Source organism: Jaculus jaculus, chromosome 11 (genome assembly GCF_020740685.1).
Source record: "Jaculus jaculus isolate mJacJac1 chromosome 11, mJacJac1.mat.Y.cur, whole genome shotgun sequence".
Lineage (NCBI taxonomy): Eukaryota > Metazoa > Chordata > Mammalia > Rodentia > Dipodidae > Jaculus > Jaculus jaculus.
The window spans coordinates 58,453,355-58,466,865 of NC_059112.1; the positions used below are offsets into that span (position 1 = coordinate 58,453,355).

Here is a 13,511-nt window from a genome sequence, read left to right on the forward strand (position 1 = left end):
GTATCAAGGGCTGCAGGAATAAAGAAAGGAAGGGCAGTAGTGGGAAGACAAGAAAAAAACAAAGTGAAATTTGGGTTTCATTAATAAGCTGTACTGAGGTTGTATCCTTTATTTTGACAACTGAAATTTTTTCCCTATTTTAGAGAAAATACTAAGAAGCACAAAATCAAATATGAAAATTAGTTTTTCTGTCCTTAAGAGAATCATTATTTTGATGTACTTAGATGTACTTTATAGATGTTGCAAATGAACTCTAGACATGTGTATCATCTTGTGCATCTGGCTTACATGGGTCCTGGGGAATTGAACCTGGGTCCCTCACCTTTGCAGGCGAGCGCCTTAACCACTAAGCCATCTCTCTAGCCTCTTTTGGTCTTTTTCTATGTTTAAATTTGTTTACTCTTATGAAAACCAATCATTTAATTCTATCAAGCTTTTCATATTGAATGAATTCATAAAGTTCCAAATGTATCTTTTTTAAAAATATATATTTTATTTATTTATTTGATACAGAGAAAGAGGCAAAGAGAGGGAGAGAATGGGCACACCAGGGCCTTCAGCCACTGCAAATGACTCCAGATGCATGCTTCCCCTTGTGTATCTGGTTTATGTGGGTCCTGGAGAATTGAACTAGGATCCTTTGGCTTTGCAGGAAAATGCCTTAACTGCTAAGCCATTTCTCCAGCCCCCAAATATATCTTATCAGTTCTCTTTTCTTTGAAATGTGGATTATTTTCTCTTTTGTCCATGATGATGAAATGAGTGTTCTTATGAATAATGTTTTGCACACTGTTCTGATTATTTTCTTTATACAAAACTTTTAACAACCTCAATTCATATACACAATGTACCCTAATAATACTTCCCTTCTACCACCCTTCTTTGTCTCCCCTCATTCCCCTTTTCTGAATCCCTTCTTTTCCACTAGTCCCTCTTCTGTTTTGTTGCCATCATTTTTTTCTCCTCATATTAGCAGGTCTGTGTAGGTAGTTTCAGACACTATGAGGTCATGAACACAGTGACCACTTAGTGTATGGAAGACAGTATTGCAAAGCATTCCTCCCCTTCCTTTGGCTCTTTCTGCCACCTCTTCTGCAATGGTTCCTGAGCCTGTGAAGAGTATGATAGAGTCTTAGTGTTAAGCACTTCATGTCACCTTTCAGCACTTTGATGAACTGATTCTTTTTTTTTTTTTTCTCTTAAAAACAGTTTTACTTGTTTATTTGCTAGAGGAGAGAGAAAGAGAGAAAATATGAGCGTGCCAGGGCCTCTTGGTGTTGCATACAAACTCCAGATACATGCATCACTTTGTGTATCTGACTTTTTATGGGTACTGGGGAACCTAATCCAGGCCAGCAAGCTTTTCAAGCAAGTACCTCTAACCACAGAGCCATCTCCCTAGCTCTGATTATTTTCTTTCTTTTTTTTTTAAAATTTATTTTTATTTTTATTTTTTGGTTTTTTCAAGGTAGGGTCTCACTCTAGCCCAGGCTGACCTGGAACTCACTGTGTAGTCTCAGGGTGGCCTCGAACTCACGCAATCCTCCAACCTCTGCCTCCCAAGTGCTGGGATTAAAGGCGTGTGCCACCACACCTGGCTGATTATTTTCTTAAAAGAGACTCCTGGAATAGAATTCCTGTTCCAAATTTTAAACTTTTATTTTTATTAAATTACTTCCCAGAAAAGATCAGGGCACTGTGGCACACACTCTTAATCCCAGCATTTAGGAGGTAGAGGTAGGAGATTGCTGTGAGTTTGAGGTCAGCCTGAGACTACACAGTGAGTTCCAGGTCAGCTTGGGCTAGAGCATGACAGTACCTTGAAAAATAAAACAAAAGCAAACAAGCAAAAAAAAAAAAGAATACCATTTTATATTCCTGGTAGTAATGTATGAGAGTGACTATTTGCTATTCCAGCACTGAATGAAAACTAACATTTATGTGATAGTTATTACCTCTCCCCAAACAGAAAAGAAATGGTATTTTACCATGTTAATATGCATTCTAGGCCTTCTGTGAAGAATTGGAATCTATGATACAAGAGCAATTTAAGAAGGGGAAGAATCCCACAGGCCTTTTGGCATTACAGCAGATTGCAGATTTTATGACCACGAATGTACCAAATGTCTACCCAGCAGCTCCACAAGGAGGAATGGCTGCCTTAAATATGAGTGAGTAATTCATCACTTTTATATGTGCTGTGTAATTTTCCACATAAAATCCAGAAACTTTCTCATGTGAGCTACATGAGTATGCAACTGTGCAAACATGGTGTTGAGTATATTAAAATTAATGTATTGGTAAAGGCTGGGCTATAAACCTGAAGGTGTCTTTAATATAGAGAATGTCTTGCCTATAAGTCAGTGAGATTGGCATTTCCAAGGGAAATGATTTTTTATGTGGCTTTTGGACCTTTAAAAAATTATTTTTTGGTTTTGTTTTTTGTTTTTTTGGTTTTTCGAGGTAGGGTCTCACTCTGGTCCAGGCTGACCTGGAATTAACTCTGTAGTCTCAGGGTGGCCTTGAACTCACGGCGATCCTCCTACCTCTGCCTCCCGAGTGTTGGGATTAAAGGTGTTCGCCACCATGCCTGGCCAATTTTTTGTTTATATTTATTTTATTTATTTGAGAGCAACAGAGAGAAAGTGACAGAGAGAGAGATGGGTATGCCAGGGACTCTAGCCACTGCAAACAAACTCCAGATACGTGCACTACCTTGTGCATCTGGCTTATGTGGGTCCTGGGGAACTGAGTCTTGAACCGGGGTCCTTAGGCTTCACAAGCAAGCACTTAACTGCTAGGCCATCTCTCCAGCCCCTTTTTGGACATTTTTAGAGAAAACAATCAGAAATGTTTATGGTGTAGCATATCAAGTTTGGATGAATTCATTTCATTCAGATCAACATTAGTCACCAAGAATATTTTATATCTTCACTGTTGCTTACGAAGAATGAGAAACAGAAATTCCAAAAGAAATTCAGAGTAAAAATGTTACTGAGTAAACATGAGCAAAGAATAGCCAGCCATGCAATGTGGAATGTAACTATATGGCTGTTGATTTTGTCAGCATTAACATTACAAGGTAAGTTGGGCATAGTTGTGCATGGCTATAGTCTGTGCACTCAGAAGGGCAAGAGGATGGTAGCAAGTTGGAGGCTAATTTGGTGTACATACCTTATGTTCCAGTCCAGCCAGGGCTACATAGCAAGACCCGACCCTGTCTGAAGAAACCAAAAGTCAAATACATACAACAAAAATATTATAAGATAGAGCCCAGGGACATTTGAGCATCAGTTAATCTGACCTATACCATGCATTTGTCCTGGGTTAGTCTGTGACGAGCCTGGTTGTGTGGTCAGATCTGATTGATTGACATAGCGTATTGGTTTTCATTAGATCATCTGGCATTTGCCATTTACTTTTCTGTTCTATGGTGTGCTTACAAGTTGATTGACAGTAACCAGATAGCCATATATTATTAATATGTACAGAGTATTAAGAATTATTTTTTACTACTATGAAATCTAATAGCTGCTAGTATGGCCTTCATGTTTTCACATGAATTCTTTCTTTTCTTTTTTTCCCCTGAGGTAGGGCATTGTTCAAGCCCAGGCTGACCTGGAATTCACTATTTAGTCTCAGGGTGGCCTTGAACTCACAGTGATCCTCCTACCTTTGCCTCCTGAGTGCTGGGATTAAAGGTGTGTGCCACCACACCTGGCTATGGTTTCTTTCTTTTTTTTTTTTAAATTTCTTGAGAACTTTAGTATATGAACATATTGTAAATTTTCTTCATATGGATTTTCAAAATTAATTAATTTGAGGGGGGGGGGGAAAGAGGCAGAGGAGAGAGAGAGTATGGGCATGCCAGGGCTTTCAGCTGCTACAAATGAACTCCAGACACATGTACCACTTTATCTCTCTGGCTTATGTGGGTCCTGGGGAATTGAACCTAGGTCCTTTGGCTTTGCCAGCAAGCGCTGTAACTGCTAAGCCATCTCTCAAGCCCCCCAACCCCTTTTGAGGTAGGGTCTCATCCTAGCCCAGGGTGACCTGGAACTCACTTTGTAGTCCCTAGTGGCCTCGAACTCACAGCAATCCTCCTGCCTCCTGAATACTGGGATTAAAGGCACGCACCACCACACCCAGCTTCACATGAAATATTTTTTTTAATTTTTAAATTTATTTTTATTCATGTATTAGACACACACACACACATACACACACACACACACACAGAGAGAGAGAGAGAGAGAGAATGGGCACGCCAGGGCCTCTAGCCATTACAAACAAACTCAAGACGCATGTGTCACCTTGTGTATCTGGCTTATGTGGGTCCTGGAGAATTGAGCCTGGGTCCTTTGGCTTTGCAGAATAACGCCTTAACCGCTGAGCCATCCTTCTAGCTCTCACTTTAATTCTTAACAGATTCAGTGACATATGGCATTCAATAAAAGAACTCATTTCATTTGCATATTGTCCTCCTAATCAAAGACAAGAGAAACTTTTAGTAATGCTACACTAAAATAAGTAAAAAAAAAAAAGAAGGAAAGAAAGAAAGAAAGAAAGGAAAAGACAAGATGGAAAGACTTCTTTTTAGCAAATATTTATTTATTCATTCATTTATTGGGTGGGTTAGAAAGAAAAGCAGAAGGACACAGATGGGGAGAGAGAAAGAGAGAGTATGGGTGTACCAGGGTTTCCTGCCACTGCAAACAAATTCAAGATGCACATTCTACTTTGTGCATCTGGCTTATGTGGGTACTGGGGAATCAAATCCAGGCTGTAACCACTGATCCAACTATCCAGTCCAGAAAGATTCTTTTGTTCTTTTTGTCTTTTCTCCTGTCATAGTGCATTGTCTAGAAACCACAGTATAGTATTCAATACAAGTGCAAAAGTATATGTCCTTAATTTTTCTCAGTCTTATGCAGCAAATATTCAATCTTACAATGTTGGATTTTTGGGGGGTAGTTATTCTATAACTAATTGAGATTGTGCCCTCTTTTTTTTTTTTTCCTTTCTTTTTGGTTTTACAAAATAGGGTCCCGCTGTAGATCAGGCTGACCTGGAATTCACTATGTAGACTCAGGCTGTCCTTGAACAAACGGTGATACTCCTACCTCTGCCTCCCAAGTACTGGGATTAAAGGTGTGCGCCACCACACCTGGTTTCCCTCTTATTTCTAATTTACTGAGTGCTTTTATCCTGAATAGTGTTGAGTTTTGGTACATGATTCTTGTGCAGCTATTTAAATAATCACATATTTTTTTTCCTTAGTTTGATACAGTAAATTTCATTGGTTTTGGTGATTCTCCTACCTCTGCCTCCCAAATGCTGGGATTAAAGGCATGTGGCACCACGCCTTGCCTTGGTTGGTTTTTGAGTGCTTAACCAATGTTCACTGAAATTCACTATGTAGTCTCAGGGTGGCCTCAAAATCATGGTGATCCTCCTAACTCTTCCTCCCAAGTACTGGGATTAAAGGCATGTGCCACCACTCCAGCTCCCACCTTATTTTTTGACATAGAGTCTCTCATTGAACCTACAGTTTACCAATTTGGGTAGTCTAGCTAGCCAGTGAGCCCCAGGGATTCCCTGTTTATGTCTCCCTGCTGGAATTATAGGCATGTACCACTGCACCCAGCATTTTACCGGTGTTCTGGGGACTTGAACTCAGGTCTTCATGATTATATTTTACTTTTATTTATTTATTTGAGAGACAGAGGGAGAGGGGGAGTGGATGGGCACACCAGGGCCTCTAGCCACTGCAAACAAATTCCAGATGCATGTGCTGCCTTGTGCATCTGGCTTATGTGGGACCTGGGGAATCAAACCTGGGTCCTTTGGCTTTGTAGGCAATCCTCTTAACTGCTAAGCCATCTCGTCAGCCCATGGTCTTCATGTTTGTAAGGCAAGCACTTTACTCATTGAGCCATCATCTCCCTCAGGCACCTGGACATGATTTTTAAAGCAATTTATTATGTGTGTGTGTATGGGTGTGCCAGGGTCTCTTGCCACTTACAAATGAATGTCTGTCTGGCTTTTGGCTGAAGAATTGAACATGGGCTGATAGGCTTTGCAAGAGATACCTTAAACTGCTGAGCCATCTCCTCAGCCGCTGATAGTGATTTTTTTAAATACACATATTACTGGATTATTTGCCATTAATTTTTTTTAATTTATGAGGCCAGTAGACCTTAGCCAGGTGTAGTGGCACCCTCTTCCCAGCACTTGCGAGTCTGAGGTAGGAGGTTCACTGTGAGTTTGAGAGACCCTGCCTCAAAAACGTCTTATTTATTTGTGTGTGTATACACATTTTATGTATGTGCATGTGTGTGCCACAGCATGTGTATGGAGGTTAGAGGACAGCCTTGAGGTGTTTGTGCTGCTTCTACCTTCTTTGAGAAAGGGTCTCTTGCTGTTTAAAAAGAACACCAGTCTTGGAGCTGGAGAGATAGCTTAGTGGTTAAGGCGCTTGCCTGCAAAGCTAAAGGACCTAGGTTTAGTTCCCCCATAATAAAACTGGATGCACAAGGTGGCTTGCCTCTGGAGTTTGTTTGCAGTGGCTCAAGGCCCTGGTGCACCCATTCTTTCTCTATCTGCCTCTCCCCGCCCCTCTCAAAAAAAAAAAAAATCACAAATAAATAAATAAAAGAACACCAGTCTTGGGGATGGAGAGATGCCTTAGCAATTAAGGCACTTGCCTGTGCAACCTAAGGACTCAGTTTCGACTCCTCAGAACCCACATAAGCCAGATATACAAGGTGGTGCATGTGCCTGGAGTTCGATTGCAGTGGCTAAATGACCTGGTGTTCCAATTCTTCCACCTCCCCTACCCTCTCATTAAAAAAAGCCGGGCATGGTGATGCATGCTTTTATCCCAGCACTTGAGAGGAAGAGGTAGGAGGATTGCCATGAGTTTGAAGCCACCTTGAGACTACAGAGTGAATTCCAGGTCAGCTAAGCTAGAGTGACAACCTACCTTGAAAAACCAAACCCAAAACAAAACAAAACAAAAAACAAACACCAGTCTATCAGTCCCTTGAGCTTTGGATTCTCCTGGCTCCACCTCCCATTGTGCCATCGGTATATATTCCCCCGAATTGAAAGCAGTAAACAGCTATTGCCAGCTTTGTCAAAAGCAGCTAGGACAGGTGACAAGAGACTCCCCAAAGATTAGGCCTGTTGACATTTCCCCATAGAAGGAAGGGCCTGGGGAAGGTTGTCAGACCTCTACCTGATTTCAAGTCCTCCTTGTGCCAACTGTATACAGTGATGCAGGATCCTCAATGTGAGATAGAGGATAAAGGATCCAGAGACAGAAACCTCCTCTAAGCACCTCAGGGGTGGTCATCATCCATGTTGGGATGGGACTTTTCAATAATACATCTGCCTTGAGATCTTTGTGCTCTGAAAGTTAGCCCTTACCCTAAAGCAGAGGAAAGTGCATTTGCTGGGGGTAATCCCAACATGAGATCCAAGTGACCATGGGGAGCTTGTCATCTGTTCTGAGATGAGACTTCTCAGTGATATGGCTGCTTTGGAGGCTCTGTGTTCTTATAACTCCCACCCTGCTCTGTAAATAACCCTATTAAACTCACTAGTTCACCAAGACTGGTTTTGGTGTGATTGTACTTTAGTCTTCCATCTGTGTCCCATCTGGGGTGAATAGACATGTGCTCGCATCTACCCAAGGGAAAGTTTCACACAATACATTGTCCTTGACAAATTGGGATCACAGATGCATGGACCACTTTGCACCTGGATGGCTTTACATGAGTCTTGAGGAATCAAACTCAGTTTAACAGGCTTTGCAACCAAACACCTTTAACTACTGGGCCATCTTCCCCAGATTTTAGTCATGATTTTTAAAATAAATATGCGTATTACTGTATTATTTTGCAAATTTTCATTAAGTACTTAAAAGCCTATGTCCAGAGCCAACATTGGTCTGTTTTTTTTTTTTTTTTCTTTCTTTCTTTGATGGTGTCTTGTAATGTCTTTGTGTGGTTTTGGTATAAGGTGATGTTAACCATACAGAATAAGTTCAAAAGTGTTTTGGGAACTGAGGAAATTGCTCAGTGGTTAAGGTGCTTGCCTTCAGAGCCTAAGGACCTGGGTTTAATTCCCCAGTACCCATGTAAGCCAGATGTACAAAGTGATACATGGGGCTGGAGTTTCTTTACTGGCTAGAGCCTCTGACACACTCATACTCTGTCTCTATCTGTATTTCTCTGCTTGCAAATAAATTAAAAAAAAATTTTTTAAATTTTTATTTATTTATTTGAGAGCGACAGACACAGAGAGAAAGACAGATAGAGGGAGAGAGAGAGAATGGGCGCGCCAGGGCTTCCAGCCTCTGCAAACGAACTCCAGACGCGTGCGCCCCCTTGTGCATCTGGCTAACGTGGGACCTGGGGAACCGAGCCTCGAACCGGGGTCCTTAGGCTTCACAGGCAAGCGCTTAACTGCTAAGCCATCTCTCCAGCCCTAAAAAAAAATTTTTTAAAGTGTTTTGGAAGAGTTGGTATTTCTCCTTCCTTGAATGTTTGATGGAATCACAGTATCATTTGGGTTTTCTTTGCAGAAATGTTTTTAAGTACAAATTCACCTTAAGGAAAACTAGGGTCATTCAGGATATCTATAAATTTCCTTCAAAGTATGTTTTACTGCATCCCACATAGTTGATTTTTTCTCTTTCTTTCTTTCTTTTTTTCTTTCTTTCTTTCTTTTTCTTTTCTTTTTTTTTTTTTTTTTTTTGATGTAGGGTCTCACTCTAGCCCAGGCTGACTTGGAATTCACTCTGTAGTCTCAGGGTGGCTTCGAACTCATAGCGTTCCTCCTACCTTTGCCTTCCGAGTGCTGGGATTAAAGGCATGTGCCACCACTCCTGGCTTGTGTTTTTGTGATTTATTTCTAAGTTAAATATTAATGCTAGAAGGGGCTTGCCTGCAAAACCTAATGACCCAGGTTCAATTTCCCCAGTACCCACATAAAGCCAGATGCACAAAATAGCATGTGCAGGGCTGGAGAGATGAAATAGTGGTTATGGTGCTCGCCTGCAAAGCCCAAGTACCCAGGTTCAATTCCCTAGGACCCACGTAAGCCAGTTGTATAAGGTGGTGCATGTGTCTGGACTTTCCTTACAGAGGCTAGAGGCCCTGGCATGCCCATACTCTTTCTCATCTGCCTTTTTTTTTCTCCCCCCAAATAAATAAAATTTATAAAAATAAAAAAAAGGAGCTGGAGAGATGGCTTAGCGGTTAAGGCATTTGCCTACAAAGCCAAAGGACCCTGGTTCAATTCCCCAGGACCCACATAAGCCAGATGCACAATGGGTGCATATGTCTGGAGTTTGTTTGCAGTGGCTGGAGGCCCTGGTGTGCCCATTCTCCCCCCCCCCCCAGTAAATAAATAAATAAATAAAAAAGTTAACACATGCATCTGGAGTTCATTTCTAGTGGTTAGAGGTTCTTGCACACCCATTCTCTCTGTTTGTCTCTCTCTGCTTTCAAATACATAAAATAAAAAACTTAAAAAATAATAATGCTGGAAAGCATGGTATTTCTGTTTTTGACATTTTTAAGATTTTTATGATTTTCTATGGACGATTAGTAGACCCATGATTATTTGATTTATATATGACAAGAAATATTAATATTTGTGTTTTGTTTTCCTTTATTTTAGGTCTTGGTATGGTGACTCCTGTGAATGACCTCAGAGGCTCTGATTCTATTGCATATGACAAAGGGGAGAAATTATTGCGGTGTAAATTGGCAGCATTTTATAGACTAGCAGATCTCTTTGGGTGGTCTCAGCTCATCTACAATCATATCACAGTGAGTACTACACAGAGTTGTAACAGTGTTAAGTGGTATAGTACATGCTTGGCATTGTCATTAAGGATAGAAGTAGACACAGCTATATAAATATATTCCCTTTAGATTCTTTACTACAGAACATAAGGATCTGAGAATTGACAAGTTTGGGTTAAAAGTTATGAAAAGAGTAGTTTGTTTGCCTTTGTTTATCAACCTATAGAGAAGAATAGTTCTTTAAAACCATTTTCTTATATGCTAACCTAATAAATGAGCATTTACTAAATTATAGGCAATTCATAAAATTGTTGGTTTCTTACAAATGTCAGACTAAAGATATTTTCCTCCCAATTCTGACCAAAGCCTTTTATCTCTTAACACTTCTTTCACTACCCCAGTTTGTCCCGTTTTTAAGCATTATTAGGACCTGTCTTTTGTTCAGTTATTTTTAATTTAATTTAATTTTGTTTTGTTTTATTTACTTACTTTGGTTTTTTGAGGTAGGGTCTCACTGGCCCAGGCTGACCTGGAATTCACTATGTAGTCTCAGGGTGGCCTCGAACTTTTGGCAGTCCTCCCTCCTACTTCTGTCTCCCTAGTGCTGCCACCACTCCAGGCTTCAGTTATTTTTATAACTATCACCAGTTACCTGCTTTTTCTGTTCTATGCGTTATTCTCAGTAGGGTTGTATCAGTGAATGTGGTTCCATCTACCTTCTAACTCATCAGCTCATTATATACTCTTCTCTTTTGTCCAGCTTACTTTCTTGGTTTACCATATCAATAGAATTCTCTGCTTGTCCTGAGCTCTGCCTTTCTGTACTTAAGCAGCTGGACCCTGTTGCAGAAAGCCTTCCACAAAACCCATTGGTTTTCTCCAGAGACTTAAACTCCATTCTCAAATGGACCCAACATTGCCTAGAAGCCACAGAATTTCTCTCTTATAAACTCACCAATATTTAAACCTATGTGATATCAGAACTCTCTGCTGAGTGTGGTGGGACATGTCTTGAAATTCTTGTTGTTCAGGAAGCTGAGGCAAAAGGCTTGAAAGTTCAAATCCAGGGCTGGGGGAGATGGAGCTTGCTTATAAAGTCTGTTGATCAGGGTTCAATTGCAACCTCTCATGTAAAGCCAAATGCACAAAGTGGCATAAGTAGTCCTGGTGTGCCCATTCAATTATTTTCAACCCCTTCCTCCTGTCCCCCTTCCAAATAAATAAATTAAAGAAAAAAAGAAAAAGAGAAAGACAATTCATGGCTGGAGAGTTGGCTCAGTGGCTAAGGCACTTGGCCTGCAAAGCCTAATGACCTGGATTTGATCCCCCAGTACCCACATAAACCACATGCACAAAGTGGCACATTCATTTGGAGTTCATTTGTAGCAGCTAGAGGCTCATTCTCATATTCCCTTCCCCCTACCCCCTCCTTCCCTTCATTTTCCCCTCTCTTTTTCCTTGAAAATAAATAAAAATATTTTTTTCTTTTTTTTTAATAAATTTTTTTTTTAAAGGTCCAAGATAGCTTGGGCAACTTAGCAAGATTCAGTATTAAAGAAGGGGGAGGGGAGGGCTAGGGAATATACAAGTGTTAAAACATTTGCCTAGCTTGAAGAAAGCTGTAGGCTCAAATCCCCAGCACCACCAGAAAATACCCCCCTAGAAACTGTTCTGAGAATATAGCTGAATTGAGTACTTGCTTAGCATGCATGAAGCCTAGCACATAATAAAACTAGGTGTGGGGCTGGAGAGACTGCTTAGCGGTTAAGCACTCGCCTGTGAAGCCTAAGGACCCCGGTTCGAGGCTTGGTTCCCCAGGTCCCACGTTAGCCAGATGCACAAGGGGGCGCACGCGTCTGGAGTTCGTTTGCAGAGGCTGGAAGCCCTGGCGCGCCCATTCTCTCTCTCTCCCTCTATCTGTCTTTCTCTCTGTGTCTGTCGCTCTCAAATAAATAAATAAATAAAATGAACAAAAAACTAGGTGTGATGACACACACCTGTAATCCTTGCATTTTGGAGGTAGAAAAAGGAAAATCTGAAGTTTAAGGACACACTTGACTGTGTTTCAAGGCCAACTTGGGCTCTATGAGCCCCTGTATCAAGATAAAGTAAAGGGGCTGGAGAGATGGCTTAGCATTTGAGATGCTTGCCTGTGAAGCCCAAGGATCAAGGATCAGTTCCCTAGTACCCACATAAGCCAGATAGCTGCACAAGGTGGCTCGTGTGTCTAGAGTTTGTTTGCAGTGGTTAGAGGCCCTGGTGTGCCCATTCTCTCTCTCTCTCTTTCTCTCTCAAATAAATAAATTTTAGCCGGGCGTGGTGGCGCACGCCTTTAATCCCAGCACTCGGGAGGCAGAGGTGGGGGGATTGCCGTGAATTCGAGGCCACACTGAGACTCCATAGTGAATTCCAGGTCAGCCTGGGCTACAGTGAGACCCTACCTTGGAAAAAAAAATTTTTTTTTTAAATTAAAAAAGATAAAACAATAACAATGCCACCACCCCCCGACAAAAACACAATTCTCAAGAAATAGCAATACTGCTTTCCTTCTCTGAACATTTGTCTCATCATGTCACAAAAAATGGGAACCCTTACTGACATTTGTAGCTGTCTTGTAGTTTTCTTTTTATGTATAATTTTTAAAAAAATGGGCTGGAGAGATGGCTTAGTGGTTAAGTGCTTGCCTGTGAACCTAAGGACCCCAGTTCGAGGCTCAATTCCCCAGGACCCACGTTAGCCAGATGCACAAGGGGGTGCACGCATGTGGAGTTCGTTTGCAGTGGCTGGAGGCCCTGGCGCGCCCATTCTCCCTCTCTCTCTCTGTCTGCCTCTTTCTCTCTATGCCTGTCACTCTCAGATAAATACAAATAAACAAAAAAAAATTTTTTTAATATTTAAGTTTATTTATTTATTTGACAGAGAAAGAGGGAGAGAGAGAGAAAGAGAGAGAGAGAGAGAGAGAGAGAGAGAGAATGAATGAATGGGCGCTTGAGGGCCTCCAGCCACTACAAACAAGCACGAGATATGTACACCCCATTGTGTGCATCTAACTAACGTGGATCCTAGGGAATTGAACCTGGGTCCTTTAGCTTTGGCTTGTCAGGCAAACACCTTAACCACTAAGCCATCCCTTCAGCTCCAAGAGAGGTTTTTTTTTTTTTTTTTAATAACTGCCTGGATCTCTGTACTTGTTATAGGTCTATTTAAATGGTTTATCTCATCTTGATTTAATTTTGATAAATCATATAAATCCAGGAAATCATTCATTTCTTTCAGATTTTCAAACTTAGTGGCATATATGTTCTTAAAGTATGTCCTTAAGATTTTCTGAATTTCTTTGGTATCTGTTGCAGTGGTATATTTTTCATCTCTAATTTTATGAATTTGTGTCTCTTCTCTTTTTCTTTTGGTCAGATTTGCTAAGGATTTATCAATCTTGTTTATCCTTTCAAAGAACCAACTTTTTATTTAATTGATTCTTTTGTTGTTGTTGTTTCTATTTCAGTAATTTCTGCCCTAATCATTATTGTTTCTTCCTATCTCCTTAGTTTTGATTTGCCTTGTTCTTCTTTTTCCAAGGCCTTAAGGTGAAACATTAAGTTGTTTACTTGTGACCTTCTAATTTTTTTTTTTCAAGATAATATCTCACTCTTGCCCAGGCTGTCCTGGAATTCACTATGTAGTCTCAGGCTG

The 13,511-nt window shown here is 40.8% G+C and overlaps 1 protein-coding gene across 14 annotated transcripts in view; it reads left to right on the forward strand.

The window, feature by feature from the left end:
* The window catches only part of Add1 (adducin 1), a 107,607-nt gene that overhangs the window by 48,227 nt on the left and 45,869 nt on the right, over window positions 1-13,511 (forward strand). For all 14 annotated transcript variants that reach the window (XM_045130275.1, XM_045130276.1, XM_045130277.1 and 11 more), the window contains exons 3-4: window positions 2,009-2,171; window positions 9,691-9,842. In XM_045130275.1, the coding sequence (XP_044986210.1) occupies window positions 2,009-2,171; window positions 9,691-9,842 (315 nt within the window). The remainder of the gene's footprint in view (window positions 1-2,008; window positions 2,172-9,690; window positions 9,843-13,511) is intronic.